Source organism: Nycticebus coucang, chromosome 15 (genome assembly GCF_027406575.1).
Source record: "Nycticebus coucang isolate mNycCou1 chromosome 15, mNycCou1.pri, whole genome shotgun sequence".
In the NCBI taxonomy this organism is placed as follows: domain Eukaryota; kingdom Metazoa; phylum Chordata; class Mammalia; order Primates; family Lorisidae; genus Nycticebus; species Nycticebus coucang.
The window spans coordinates 34,630,729-34,646,625 of NC_069794.1; the positions used below are offsets into that span (position 1 = coordinate 34,630,729).

General features: G+C 38.2%; 1 protein-coding gene across 6 annotated transcripts in view; it reads right to left on the reverse strand.

The window, feature by feature from the left end:
* The window catches only part of LMO7 (LIM domain 7), a 207,164-nt gene that overhangs the window by 53,927 nt on the left and 137,340 nt on the right, over positions 1–15,897 (reverse strand). For all 6 annotated transcript variants that reach the window (XM_053564144.1, XM_053564146.1, XM_053564148.1 and 3 more), the window contains 3 exons: positions 7,905–7,935; positions 6,921–7,034; positions 2,029–2,227 (listed from right to left, as the gene is read on the reverse strand). In XM_053564144.1, the coding sequence (XP_053420119.1) occupies positions 2,029–2,227; positions 6,921–7,034; positions 7,905–7,935 (344 nt within the window). The remainder of the gene's footprint in view (positions 1–2,028; positions 2,228–6,920; positions 7,035–7,904; positions 7,936–15,897) is intronic.

Here is a 15,897-nt window from a genome sequence, read left to right on the forward strand (position 1 = left end):
TGCCTAAATATTATTATAAGAGTTTTCATGCAAAACTAAGAAATTTAACATTGTTATTCGATTATCCTAAAAACAGTACCCTAAATTGTTGTGACCATTAATTTTGGACTACAGTCCAGTGAGTAACAGAATGTTAATACACTAATCAGGAAAAAGCATTATCAAACTTGGTGGCTCCACCTCTGGCGGGTTGGTTGGTTTGTTTGTTTTTTTCATTTTTGTTTTTTGCTTTTTTGTTGTTGTTGTTGTTGTTCCTGCTTAGTGTCACGTCCATACTCCTTAGACAACACCCACAACCCCTTCCAGGATCAGGCAGAGGTGTGACAGTGGCCCTCACTTCTGATTATTTGTACCAGGCGCCCAGAGCAACCCAGATCTGGGCGGGGCAGAGATTCCACATCCCGGGAACATAGCCTTGAACGGCGTGAGGTCTGTAGATGCCATGTGCCCTCCAGCGTTTCCCCTTTTACTCTCCTGTTGACCAGATACACGTTTAAACCCTGCATGTTGTCAGCCTCTGCTTTTATAGCTTTAACCACTCAGATGAATTATAAACTCAAATTCATTAACTTAAAAGTATTTTTCATTCGCCGGTAATTGTCATCTGGGCTACGAAAATGTCACACCTACATGGCAAGCAGCCAGCAAATGCTGGAGTGATTATGAAGGTTAATGCTTAAATAACTTTTCACACTTTTTTTTCAGTTTTTAATAGTACTACTCTAAGAGCTAAAAAAGTGTTGTTACCATGCTTAATAAAGATTAATTTTATTTAAGAAAACGAATTTATTTATATAAATTTTACATCAGAAAAAAAATAAAGATTGAATTCTAGTTAATTATGTGCAGACTAAAATATTTAGGGCAAATGTGGTGCGCTCTGAAAAGCCTCGAAAGATAAGATGGCCAAATTAGTGAAGAGTTGGAGGGAGAAAAAGAGAGGAGGGAAGACAGGGAAAGGGAGGTAGGAGGGAAGAGAGGGGAGGAGAGGTGGGGACGTGATAAAGCAAGCACAGTAAATGTTATGATAAAATTAGGTGGTGAGAATTCACCACCAGGAGTAATCAGTGTAGAACTATTTTATGTTTGCTGTTGTTTGTTTTTGTATAGTAAAAATGCTAGGGAAAGCTTTAGATGTATAAAATATTCAAAATAAACAAGCAAGGTAAAATCTCTAACATCTGAGCACAAAATCACAGCCAAACTCTCAATGTTTTCATGTTAGAAGCACAAAAATATTTCAAGAAACTATGTGATTTCAGTCTAGTCAAATCTGAAAAGCTAGAGATTTACAGTCAGAAATTGCCGAAACTACCCAGTAGCCCTAAAACATGCATTTAAATAATGAATTGACCATATGCTTGGGATTTCAAAAGAAGGTTCCTTCCCACAACAGAATGACTCTCATTAACACAGCCCTGACACACTTGTCTTGTCCTAGTTAGCTCTGACCCTTACAGCTCCAAAAAAGGGTTTCTGCCACCATGTTAGCTAGCAAATTACCCAATCTATCAAAGTTTGGCCTAATATTCTATCACGGTAGATAGCAATCATTTCTTCTTGTGGATAGAATTATAAAAATATTTTTCTGTTTTTTTATAAGAGAATTTTTTTTATCTTTTGAGGAAACAAGATAAGAACTAGAACAGACTTTTTTGCAGACTCTTACATTGCTTTTAACATTTAGCGATATCAGCTAATAGTTCTCAAAGCCACTGATTAGTAAGCCTGAATCTGGAAAGAAAAGAGGCAGATAGATAATCACTCATAGCAGGTCACAATTAACTGCCTCTTTCCCCAGCCCTCTCTAAAAATGAAATTAAAAAAGCAAAACTATCACCACTATGAGGGAGAAAAAAATAAAAATAAAATAAAAAAACTCCCAAGTACTCTTACGTCCCTATAAAAATCCATTCTTGGTGAAATTTTGGCCTAAATAATTCGTGTTCTATTTTTCTACTCTCTTCTGTTCCCAGTCTCTCTTGATACCTAAACAAATACAAAAGGCAGCCAAGAAGGGCGACTTGCCTTCGAGTCCCCCTCTCAATGTTATATCAGAGGAGCAGCTTGTCAATGATCTAGAGCCCAGGGAGTCCAAGCTTTCAAAGGAATCTTCTCTCCTGTGGTGGCCTGGAGGAGCAGGAAATTCTCCACGTTCAGGACACCAGATATCACCGTAGCCACTGTCCCTGCCGTTTCTTTTCCAGCAGCTGGAGTCTTCAAGGGCCTAAAGAAAACATGTTTAAAGAACAGTTAAGTTAACACAAACTTCCAAAAGTGTAATTGATCATTACTGGTTGGTTTGCATAATTTAACTTGTGCTTTATTTAATTAGAAAGCAATGGGCTTTCTCTGTTGGGCACACGCGCGCACGCGCACCCACACACACACACACATACACAAAGCTGATTAAAATCAGAAAATATATCTGTAACTGTTTCCCCATAACTGATACGATAAGGAAGTATTCAATATTCAAAGTAACAAATAAGGAAATTTTCAATACTATTTAATAAAGTAGTATATAGGATCTAAATGTCAAATCTTTTAAGTATAGAGCATAACTATACTATAATTATTGTTTTAACACAATAATTAAGTAAATGACGTGAAGGCTATGTTAACCAATTTCATGTAAGCACTCCAAATTGTATGTAAAATCAGCACATTGTACCCTATAAATGCATTAATGTATACAGTTATGATTTAATAAAAAAAGGAATAAACGTGGAATGTAAAGGTCTTAGCAAAATAACTAAGAAAATGCTACAAAAGCTATGTTAACTAATGTGATCAAAATGTGTCAAACGATCTATGAACCAAGTGTATGATGCTCCACGATCACACTAATGTACACAGCTGTGGTTTAATAAAAAAAAAAAAAAAAGGAAGAGAAAATAATCGAATAAAAGTTAATAATTAGAACAACACTGAAATGCTAAAAATCAATGATTATTTACAGTTCTCTAGCAATAAACATGAAAGGAGTCAAAGGAAAAAAAACCTTAATTTAGTTATTCAAAGAGAGATAAGTCAGTAAGATTATAATTCATTCTATCTCCAGGAATATTTGTGGTAGTTTACATTAAACACAAAACCTTAACGTAGACTTTTTATCACCCCCTCCATACACACACACACCAGTTTTTAAAAAGAACACACGAACATTGGGCATATATTTCACAGAATTCATGTAAATTCACTCATTACCAAACCCAGATCTGAGGTCTTGGCACCTGAATGTCTTTCTTGTTCAAACAAGGGAAACATAATTTGTTTGTTCACATACAAAACTTATTTTCCTTGGATCTAAATAAAATATTTGTTTGGCTCATGTAAGAGATACATTGAAGTACAACAAATAGTGTTAACTGTAAGTTTGTAAATTATATAGGACTTAAAGAAAACATTGTTAATCAGCATTCCTTTCTGAAAGTTAATGGGAAAATATAACTAGACTTTTTAACATTAGGATTTAGTTAATACTTACAATGTCCTTGGCATAGTTCTAAGTCACAGAAATCAATGACACTTAGCTGTTAACTGTCATTTATTTTAATACGGTGAAGATAATTTTACATAATGGTAAAAATCAGAAATGTTACTTTTGACTAAGCTTACTAATACAGAGACAGTTTAGAACCTAGAATTACTTACAACCTAAATCATGATCCATATTTTTTAAAACCTATGAAAAATAGTTGGGAAACCCTGGGAATTTTTTTTTTTTTTTTTTGAGACAGAGTTTCACTATGTCACCCTCGGTAGAGTGCCGTGACGTCACAGCTTACAGCAACCTCAAACACTTGGGCCCAAGCGATTCTCTTACCTCAGCTTCCCAAGTAGCTGGGACTATAGGTGCCCGCCACAGCACCTGGCTATTTTTGGTTGTAGTTGTCATTTTTGTTTGGTAGGCAAGGGCTGGATTAGAACCTACCAGCTCCAGTGTTACATGGCTGGCGCCCTAGCTTCTGAGCCACAGGCTCTGAGCCACAACTGAGAAATGTTTGTTGTTGTTGCGATTTGGCTGGGGCGGGGTTTGAACCTGCCACCCTTGGTATATGGAGCGGGCGCCCTACCCACTGAGCCACAGGTGCTGCCCTGAGAAATTTTTAATATCAACTGCATAATAGATAGTAGGGAATATTTGAGTTTAAAAGTATAATACACATTGTGGGTATATAGAATATTCACACTCTTAGGAGATGCACACTGAGTATTTAGGGGTGAGATATTCTGATAACTGCAATTTATCATAAAATGGTGAAAACATAGTAATGTAGATAGATAAAGCCAATGTGGAAAATTTAAATAACTGAATCAGATAGGGCATATCTGGGTATTTGTTATACAAGTTTTTCAACTCTTAATTATGAGTATTTTCAACATATGGAAAAAGTTGAAGAATGTTCACACTGAATAATTAGAAGCTGTCTCAGGCATACTTTTTACTAATACTGAAACCTTCATTTCATGGTTCAATTATGTGACAAGTGCTTGAAGCACCAGTAAGGTCTAGTAGATTTAAGTAAGATTTTATATGTGTTATATGTCAGACACCCTAGCATTAGAGTTGATGTCTTGTCATGAAAACCCAAGTTTCTACCTTACACCCTGCTATTTTCAAGCAGATGGGGATGTTAGGCCTCAAACTGCTACCACCAAAAATCTTCTCAAATACAGAAAGATTTAAAAAAACAAATGTAAGTCAGTCTTTAGATGCATCCAGTTTCTTAAACACACACTTGTTAAAAAGCCTTAGAGTTTGACACACAGCAGGGGATTTTTTTTTTTTTTTTTTTACCTCATGTATGTTAAAGTTATTGATGACAGACAATGCAGTTACGAAATAATCTGAGTCAGGCCGTGGTGCCTGGTTTTTAAGGTGGACATGCCCCTGATTAGTCACCTAAATGAGTCACCTGCAATTTCTAAGATGACTCAGCTGCAAAAACTTAGGCCAAGGATTTTTTAATTGGTGTTTTGGATTAGCCTTTAAGCATTATCTAGTTAAATGGGAAACACTGGATGGACACAATGGTTTTGATGTTAATAGCAATGATGCAAAACAGACATTACAGTTAAATGCCTCACAGCTATCACCACCTTATAATAATAAAATAATGAAACCACAGCTATAGCTTTTAATCTACCCAAAATTCTTTTTACTCAACTGATTTTGACACTGGTGACAAGAAACAACCTCTAATGAAGCATTCCTAGCACAGACACTGTGCCAGGATTATTCACCTGAGTCAGCTATCATAAAAAGGACTGAAGGCTATTAAGAGAGCATGGATGGATAAGCCAAAGTCCCACACAGGTTTTAACCAAAAGCTTTCTTAGCAGATATAAGTGCAAGGCAAGACTCTCCCTTATGCCCAAAGCCCCCTGAAATTCCTGCACCAGAGCCCCATACTGGTTCATGGCCATGACCAATCTGCTCATCTGTCTCTGACAACTGAGTTTCATGAGGTTGGGTCATTTGCCATCAGTGTTTTCCCAACACCTAGTATGTTTGTGTATGTTAATGTTTCAAGTATTACCCAAGTTAAATTATTCAAGAAATTTAAATGGAGTCCTCTCAAAAAAAAAAAAAAAAATTAAAAAATAACAAATAAACAAAAAAACAATAGAGTGCTTAGACTCATTATATTTTAATGGGGGGGAGGAATACCAGAAATTCCAGGTTCTGTAATCCTCTCTATAATGAAGGTGGCTGGGCTCAGACAAAATCATCTAAATATTAGGGTAGTATAAGGCAAGGTGATCATTTTCATCCTGGCCTCAAGTTTCTATCTTCCAATCATGGTGAGTAACATTTATTAAATCTTTACAACGTGCCAGAGACTAATGCTAAATGCCTTACTGGCATGGTATCATTTAATCACCAGAAAAACTCATTGAGCAAACACTATTAATTAGACAATCATATCATTTTTGACTACATATTTTCTTCTGAGCCCTGCAAAAACACCATTACAAAAAAATTAGTTTTCCCATTTGGATCCTATAAATGAAGATTTGGTAGAACTATGGTCAATCCTGACACATGGCTGTCCTCAAATGGTCCTTAAGCATTCAAAAAGCTGTCATATTAATTCTAGGATATAAAGGACTGGAAATGTACATAAACCAAAAGATTCTCACTTAAACACATTTTCAAGTTCCACTTAGCATTCACTCCCCTTGAGGAAATGGAGGCAGCATGGGAGAATTGTGGGGATGTTAAAGTGTATGCAGTAGAGATATAATCACCTAGGACAAGAACACACAAATACTAAAAAAAAACTGAGTAATTTCTACACATTTTAATAACCCAACAAGCACCTCTCTACTATAGGTTGAGTTCATAATGAAGATAAAGAAACAGTTAAGTTATATAAAGTATATAAGAGAGGAAGCAACAGCATGTGTCACATTATCTAAAATTAAAATATATGTATGTACACTGGAAATTGCTGTGATAGAATCATATAAAGCAAATAAAGCCAGCAAATGGATAACAATCCTGTCTACTGAGCCCAACCTAGAGTGGAACAAAGATGGCATCACCATAGTTGTTATAAGAAAGAAGGAGGGGAGGGAGAAGAGGAGGGGGAGGGGAGAGGAGCAGAAAGGGGAGAGTGGAAGGGAGGAGGAGGGAAGGGGGAGGAGGAGGGGGTGGAACAGGGAAGGGGTGGAATGGGGAGGGGGAAAAGAGGAAAGGGAGCGAGGTGGAGCAGGAAAGGAAGAAAGGGAGAGGACAGAGGGGAGAGGAGGGGAGAGGGGAGGTGGGAAGGGAGAGAAGGAAAGGGGGAGGAGGAGAGGAGAGGGGGAAGGGGAGAAGGGAGGGGAAGGGAGGATAGGGGAGGGGAGGGGAGGGAGAGGCAGCAGTACTGTATCACAGTGGTCATCTCATACAAATGCAGTTTCCTTACCTTAGTCAGAGTCTGTCCTAAAAGACACTCAAATGCTTTCAAATTAAGGTAGGGACCATTATAGTAGGGGTTACTTTGTACTTTTCTTCCCAGCCAGTACAATGTTATCAAAACCTATAAGAAAAAATTCCAAAACAAGATCACTCTATTTAGTACCCAACTGAAAGCTCAAATGCAGGTGAATTCTACAGATAAATGATACCACATATCACTCTATGGCTGAAAGGCTGACTTCCATTTAAATATTTGGGACGGGGAAAAGTCATTAAAAGTCTTAATTATTCTTCCTATATATGTTTGTCTCTGAGCAAGTTCTTAGATCAAAAGCCCAGATTCCAGAAGCTATTCATAATAAATAGCACATACAAAGAAGGAAAAAATTCATAATAAACAGTACATACAAAAAAGGAAAAAAATTATAAGAGAAAAAACACACAAATGAAACTTTTAAAGAAGATGTTATTTTTCCAACAAACCTACAAAATGAACATCTAAAAAATCAATCATTCTCAGATTTCTTGATAAGGATGCTAAGCTTTTTAAAAATAGAGTTATCACATTTTTAGATATTCTTTTAATAGGCATGGAATATTAAAGATATTATATGAGTCTACATTAAGCAAATTACCCAGAGTCCTGAAACATTCAGTGTTTTCCCTTAAAATGGGATTGGGTAGTTTTCCTATTTATTCTCCTAAAATGTGTTTACTTGCTTCAGCACATTGCTAACATGAAAGAACCAGCTTCCTAAATCTACCATATCCTCTTATACCATAAAGTCAGGGAATATATATTCTAACCATACATTAAAATATGTGTATTTAAATACATAGCTTGTGAATGGTTGGTTTCTACCAAAAAAAAATAATAATAATAATAATTGGAAAAAGGATACACAGTTTATTTTTAGATCCACTGTCTTCTCATAGAACTTGAAAGTAAAACCCCACAGTATAATGCTCCACTAAAGTAAATACATCTTACATTTTTCACTCTCCTATCAGTCTCTTCTTGCCTGTAAAGAAAAAAAAAATCTATTAAGTAATATCTGTGAACCTTAAATTATTAATTATAAGAAAAAATCATTTCGTTCTGAAGTTCCATAAATATTAATATCACCTGAAAGTTCAGAAATCTTAGAACATATGTTATCCATCAGAAGAAATTTTTCTGTATTCATTGATTATATGAAATAGAATGGTTCATTTTCCATGAAAAGCTATGCCTTCTCCTTTTAGTCATTATAGTCTAATTTTTAACACACATTTGCATTTTTTGTATTTTTAAACATATAAACCCAATCAGTGAGGGGAAAGGGAAATCAGTGTATTCATGAAAGGAAAATTTAGAACAACAAAAATCTTTAAAAAATAAATAAGATAAGGGTTAAGCTGTAATAAGCTGTAAATAAGCTGTAAAGGCAGCTTTGCCCTGAGTCGTTTCTCCATCATTCATAGGATTTTTCACCCCAGCTCCCCAAAGCAAACTGCTCAGAGATTTTGACCCTGTAGATGTTGGAAAGTGGCATTAGAACAAAAAATAGTCCTGAAACTCTGTCTAAAGAAACTTTATCAAAAGAATCATGGGTTTTTGTTCACGTGTAGAAGGGCATAATATTTACAAGATAAGTTACAAAGAAGCAGGTTCCACTTCAATGTTAAAGAGGCAAACGCATGTACTTATCAAAGAAAGAAATTTTCACCAGAAAGAAATTTTTCACCAGAAAATAACATGCAGGCCGGGTACAGTGGCTTATACCTGTAAATCCCAGCACTCTGTAAAGCTGAGGAGGGTGGATCGCCTGAGATCAGGAGTTTGAGACCAGCCTGAGCAAGGGTGAGACCCCATCTCTAGTCTCTACTAAAAAGAGAAAAAACCAGCCAGGCATTGTGGGTTGTGGTCGGGTGCCTGTAGTCACAGCTATTCCAGAGGCTGAGGAAAGAGAATCATGAGCCCAAGAGTTTGAAGTTGGTGTAAGCTATGATACCACGGCAATATATGCTTACAACAACTTCAAACAAATGAAAATGAAAATAATGTGCTTCTTTCACTACAGACATTTATGCACATCAGCAAAATTTCAGACTCTGGAAGCAAGATGACCTCAAGATGACTGGGGCTTTCCAGTCCATCAGCACAGTAGTATAAAATATACACACAGGTGTCTTTCTCTTATATATGTGACATAAAAGACAAATTTCACATAGAGAAAGAGAAAGAAAAAGGAGAGTAGAGTGCACCAAGACAAACACTTGATTCCACTTTCAAAGAATAACAAGGCAATTATGAGCATTTCTTCCATAGGATGAGCATGAACTGATATGAACCTAAGAACAACACATTCCTCTCACCAACTCCGCAAAAAGCATCTCAATAAAATTCACAAACTCTCACACTACTGGTGGAAATGTAAATTGGTACAACTACTTAAACGCTTAACTCACTTGGTAGTATCTATTCAAGCTAAATATATCCAATGACCTAGTGATTCCATTCCTAGGTACATACCCAACATAAATGCTTATTTATGTTCAAAATTCATGTGCAAGAATATTTATAACTATTCATATTAGCAAAAAAATGAAAGCTGCATATGTCTTGAACAGCACAGTACATTGTGGAATATACATACAATGAAATATTATGTATTTTGCTTTCACCCTAGCAAGCTATCCTGTTTGACTTTAAACTCTTTTCCAGGACAAGAAGGAGACAGGGTAGAGAGAATGAACCACCTAGAACTGTAATACATTCAAGCACAGGTTCAACCTCACAAACAATGTGAAGGAAAAGCAGCCAGATACAAAAGAGTACTGATTGTGTTAGTCCATCCATACCAAGTACAAAAACAGGCAAAACAAAAATATGCTGTTATAAATCAGGGCAGTGGTTACCCTTACGGGAAGAGAATGATGAAGTTGGTTGAAAGAGAAGTGAGGCCTCAAGATGCTAACAATTTATATTTTGATAAGTAATCTGGCTGTGTTCAGTTTCTAAAAAGTCTTTAAATTATACATTTATAATATGTATACTTTTCTATACATCCAAAAAAAAGTAAATAAGCAGAATAAATCTCACAGCCCAATTGCTCAAACCATAGCTTACTTCTTGAATAAAAAGAAAACCATTTTGTAAAAATTCCATAGCACTTTATTTTGGAAGTAGTAAGTAGGGAAAGTCACTAGAAACTGAAAACAAAAAATAACAGAGTTGACTGGGCACAGTGGCTTATGCCTATAATGCCAATACTTTGGGAGGCTGAGGCAGGAGGATAGCTTAAGGCCAGGAGTTCAAGGATACAATGAGCTATGATCATGATACTGCACTGCAGCCTGGGCAACACAGTGAGACCCTGTCCCTACAACAACAAAAAGCAAAATTGTAAAAGTGTTAAATATATAGCCATCTTTTGGTTTAATGACCAACATACCCACCTTGAATATTAAATTAGCCAAAACATAAAAGACTCATCAATACCCAATGCAAAGGATGCAGTGGGCTGAAAATCATCACTTTTTATCATAAGCATACTCAGTCCAGAAGGAAAAATGAAGCTCTCCTGAACCCCTGACCTCCTTTCCACAGCCTTCAATAAAAAGCAGTCCTTGGAAATATAAGGTACAGCCTATTCTTTGATAATCACAATAAGCAGCAATCTTGGCGTTATTACCCTTCACTCACTTCACATTCTCTTCCAAATATGAACATTTCTAACATGCTCTTGGACACGATGATTCATAGGTCAGCCAAATTAGTGCCCTATCTCTGAAATGTAATGCCAGGAATTCAAGTAGTCAATGATTTGCTGGAGTAAATAGTGTTCCCTTTCCCACACAACAAACACAACCTACTGCATGGAAGTCAGTAACCAGGTTTCTCCTTCGCCTGTCACAGCCACAAGGCACGACCCCAAGGCCTTTTAAATAGAACAAGCACAAGGGTAGAGGGAAAGTTCATGGCAACAGACTTTCTGTGAGCCAGTCAATATGCTGCATAACACATCAGAACCAAAAATAAGGCTGCCCTATCCCAAAGTTGAGTAATTCCTCCATAACAAATATGTTGAGTTGCCATGGCATAATACCATGGTTAAGAGCATCGGCTTTGGAGTCAGCTGGATCTCACTGGCAATGCTCATTTGGGCAATTCACTTGACTCTTAGTCTTCTTTTGGATAATTTGGAGACTACGTAGACTAAGAGGAAACGCATACTAGAGTTCCTAACCTCATGGTGAAGTGTTCAAGAAACAGTCACCATTATTGGACTATAAGCTCTGCGAGGGCAGGGCCCATCTTATCCACTACTCTACCCCCAAAGCCTCCCTAGTGAAGTCATGCTGGACCTCAATATTTAGAACTGGAGACAGCCCACCTGACACTCTCTCGTCTCCACTTTATTTTTTTATTTATAACCATCTTTCTATGGGCATTTATTTTTTTTACTCTCCTCCACCAGAATTGAAAAGTTTTTCTATAGTTTTGTCCACTGCTGTTATTCCAAGTACTTTAAGATAAGTTAGACTTTTAAGGTCTACCACTTGGCAAGCACACATAAATATTTGCTTTAGGTGGCGCCTATGGCTCAGCGAGTAGGGCGCCGGCCCCATATGCCTAGGGTGGCGTGTTCAAACCCAACCCCAGCCAAACTGCAAAAAAAAATATTTGCTTTAAAAATGCCTCACACAGAGCAGGGCACACAGATGCTCTCACATACTGGTTAAATACATTTAACTTACAGAAATACAAATTAACACGAAAAAGCCTGAAATGAAAAAAGCTCAGGAGATCCTTAACTCATACAATGTCAAAGAGAACAATTAAATTGCATTTACTTAAAAGTATTTCTAATTTTCACTCAAATTATATGGACACCAATAATTATGCTTCTTTATTAAGCTATTACCTCTAGAAATCACAATCAAAGGGAATCCTTTACTATCATAAATCAATAACCCCTCCAAAAAACAGACATAAAAACAAAGACCTTCGGCGTGCTGAAGGTTAAATGCTGGTCTCTGTGATGAAATACCTTCCCAGAAGAGCTCTGAAAGACAAAAGCCAAAGGATCTATACCTACAATAAAACTCAAATTTATCATAAAAGGGGGTAGAGATAAATATTAATAGTTTCAAAAATACCTCTCTTGAATATTTTGATAGCTTTCTTCCATGCTTGGCTCATGCATTAACTTTAAAACGTTTAATATTCAAGAAATAGGAAGTAAACTAATTTATGGCTTCGTATGAAAGCTATAACCCAGTTATAACCTAAGAATATGGGGAAGAAGGAGAGGAAGGGGGATAATGGAGAGGGAGGGTGATTGGTGGGATTACACCTGCGGTGCATCTTACAAGGGTACATGTGAAACTTACTAAATGTAGAATATAAATGTCTTAACAGAATAACTAAGAAAATGCCAGGAAGGCTATGTTAACCAGTGTGATGAAAATATGTCAAATGGTCTACAAAACCAGTGGAAGGTGCCCCATGATCACATAAATGTACACAGCTATGATTTAATAAAAAAAGAAAGAAAGAAATAGGAAGTACAGGCCAAACACAGTGTCTTGAGAGCATCCTGGGCAACATAGCAAGACCCCACCTCTACAAAAAAATATAAAAATTTGCCATGTGTGGTGGCACTTGCCTATAGTCCCAGCTACGTGGGAGGCTAAGGCAGGAGAATCACACAAACCCAGGAATTTGATGTTGCTGTGAGCTATGATGATACCACTGTGGGCTATGATGATGCCACTGCACTCTAGTCCAATTGACAGAAGGAGACCCTGACTCAAAAAGAAAAAAAAAAAAATAGCAGCAAGTACAGCATAGATATAATCTTCCACCCTATTAATGGAATAATTCCTTTGCTCCCTGTCTAAGGGCCAGAAGATACAAACCCATCACTGACCTCTGAACTTCCTACCCAAGTTCAGGAACAAGGAGCCCATAGTGAACTCATTTCTCTCTCATCTCTGAACCTAACAACTTCTAGGTACACTTGGAACCAAAAAGCTCTGGGCCTGATCCTCCTTTCTTCATTCAAATATTTTAAAATACTAGTACCAATCAATCATAAAATATTATTTCTAACCAAAGGACCAAAGAAAGAAACCCATACTGGGTCCTTCCCTGAGCAGGAGCTCAGCTAAGAGGGCACAGTCTGAGGCCAGGCTGCCTGCATGTGAATTCTGCCTGCACTTTGACCAGCCACGGAACCGTGCTCATGTTACTTAACCCTGGGTCTCCATAGCCTTGCCCACTAAAATGAGGAACTACAGTACCAGCCACACTCGGCTTCCATGACAGATTTTCAAAGGGCTTAATCCAGGCAGAACCAGTAAAGGACACATTTCAAGACTGTCCTCTAATTATCCATCTTGGTTAAACCATGGAGGGAATAGCCAGTGGTGACAGAACAATCAAGTACACCCCTTTCCCCACACAGTTCCCTCCCAGAAGAGCTGCTTCTGTGAAACATAATTCAAGACACTCTTTCATCATATACTTTCCCTGCTTTCCTCCAGAGAAGGCTTTGAGTGAGCATAAGAAATTATTTTTCTTTCCTTTTTTTAAGACAGAGTCTCACTTTGTTGCCTTCAGTAGAGTGTCATGGCATCACAGTTGACAGTAACCTCAAAATCTAGTGATTCTCTTGCCTCAGACTCCCAAGTACTTAGGATTACAAACACCTGCCACAACACCCAGTTATTTTTTGTTGTTGTTGTCTTTGTTGTTTAGCAGGCCCGGGCCAGGTTTGAACCCGCCAGTCTCTGTGTATGTGGTCAGCACCCTAAACCACTGAGCTACGGGCACTGAGCCCTGAGCATAAGAAATTAATTCTAGAATAAGGTCAGACAAAGGGCAAGGAAGCTGGCGTGGCATTACTGTCGTTGTCCAAACATCCACATTGGCACTAGGCCACGCTCCCACCCATCTTTGGTCTACCAGGGCCTGCCTTAACCAAATATTCTTAAATTTTCCAAAAGCTTTTTTCTAAGGAAAAATGTGCCTACACAGCTCAAATCTATCTTCCTCATATCTGATAGCCCAGTTGGGGAACAAAGTGGTAAGGGTTGGGATTATCGTTCTACCAGTGTGTGCCAGCAGTTATGTTGTAAGGCTACACCAAAAATATTTGCAAGTACCTTCTGTTTATCCAAGAAGCTAACTCTGGGCCCACACGCAGGCACCCACCACAGCCTTTCCTGTGTGTCCTCTGAGGGACTGCAGAGAGCTGGAGCCGGGCCCACCACACAGTCGGATCCCCGAGCCAGTCTAAGGCCTGGCTAAGAACAGCTGAGCATTTAATGTTCGTACATGAGTTACTTATAGAAGCAGCTCAGCAATCAACAATGCCAAAGAAATGGAGGAAATTTTCCCCAGATGACAGTAGGGCTTCCCAGAGTTTGACACCAGGTTCTACGTCTCTCTTTACCTTCCTCTCCCATGTCTTGGTGTCTTTTTTCCTCAAGGTACCAACTTTCTCATTTGTAATATGGGAAGGACCTAGCTCCCCATACTCTCCCTCAATACCGTCACCCCACACACACCTCAAGAGTTACATTCTCCAAGCTTTAATATTATCTCTTCTCCCCAAATCCCAGCCCTCATGCTGTCCAAGCCAACCTCAGTTAAGATCAAATACACTTTTCTGACTGAACCATCACATGAGGAAACATGTATGATTAAAAAGTCAAGCTGGAATTTGACACAGGAGGGATATTTTGGCCCAGATATGATAAGGGAGAGAGGAGATTTCCCCACATTCTAATAGGAAAGGTAAGGAGTTTGGCCCCACCTGATCCCAGCCTAAACCTCCCTGGTTAACAAGGAATCTGGAACTCTAGGAGGGGCTCCTGCTAGGTAACTAACCAGTTCAGACTTCTTCCTGCCACCAGGAGTTTCTGCCTTGCTTTCTTTGTTGCCCAGAACAACTGTGGCTCAGGGAGCAATCAGGCCTCTACTTCCTGAGGCTACTTCCCAGAGCTAGGTGTGGATTCTTACTGCGACCCAACCCTCCAAAAGCTGGCTGCAGCCCTGCCCTGGATGGCACCAGCTGACCTGGGCGTTGCTTCTTGAGAAACTGGCTTGATATGAGAAGAGCTGAATTCATAAGATACTTGGTCCCTCTCCAAGCCACTAAGTAAGCTCTGCTCCCAGTCATTGCTTATGTAGTTTTAGCCACCTGTTCACAACTTTAAAAAAAAAAAAAAAAAAAAATCAAGAAATGAGACCCTGAATGATTTCATAAGCAATCACATGGGAAGTATCTGGACTGCATCTGGTTGAAAGCAATCAGATATGTAGAGGGTGAGGGCTGAGGGGCAGACAGGCAGTGAAAGATGGACGCAGTTGAAAGCTGATGTCCTCCTAATGGCAGAGCAATGGCACCATTTTTATATATGCAACAAGACAGTCTGTCTCCAAATGGGACAAAAGTCTAGGAATCGTGAGCAAGTTTGAGAGTACTAAGTGAATCTTTAAGAAACAAATGAAGTAATTTCTAACACTACTGTCTCTAAGAAAGGGCACAGTAGTGTTAGAAACCATTTCCCGATAGGTTCCTAAGTTCCCTCTTTGATTCCTACAGTTTGCATAGAAATACAGTTTGTATAATTTCCTTATGACTGTAGGAATCAAAGAAGGAACTTAGAGACCTATGGGGAAATGGTTTCCTTTTCTACTAATGCCGCAGCCCTTTAATACAGTTCCTGTGGGTCGTGACCCAGAGGGTGAGAACCACTGTATTAATGGAAGTTCTACTGTTCTATTAAAGGAAGATCATCCATTGCATTATTTAAAATAGCGCACATGCCATCACCTTTCTCTAATCACCATGTCAAACAGAAGAGATATGTGAATAAGAGAAGTTAAAGATGAATTCTTAGAATGTTTCACTTCTTCTTTCTCTCAAAGGGGCTACATTGAAAAGAAAAGTAAGAAATGTAAATTCTTTCTCCATCCCTCCCACCTT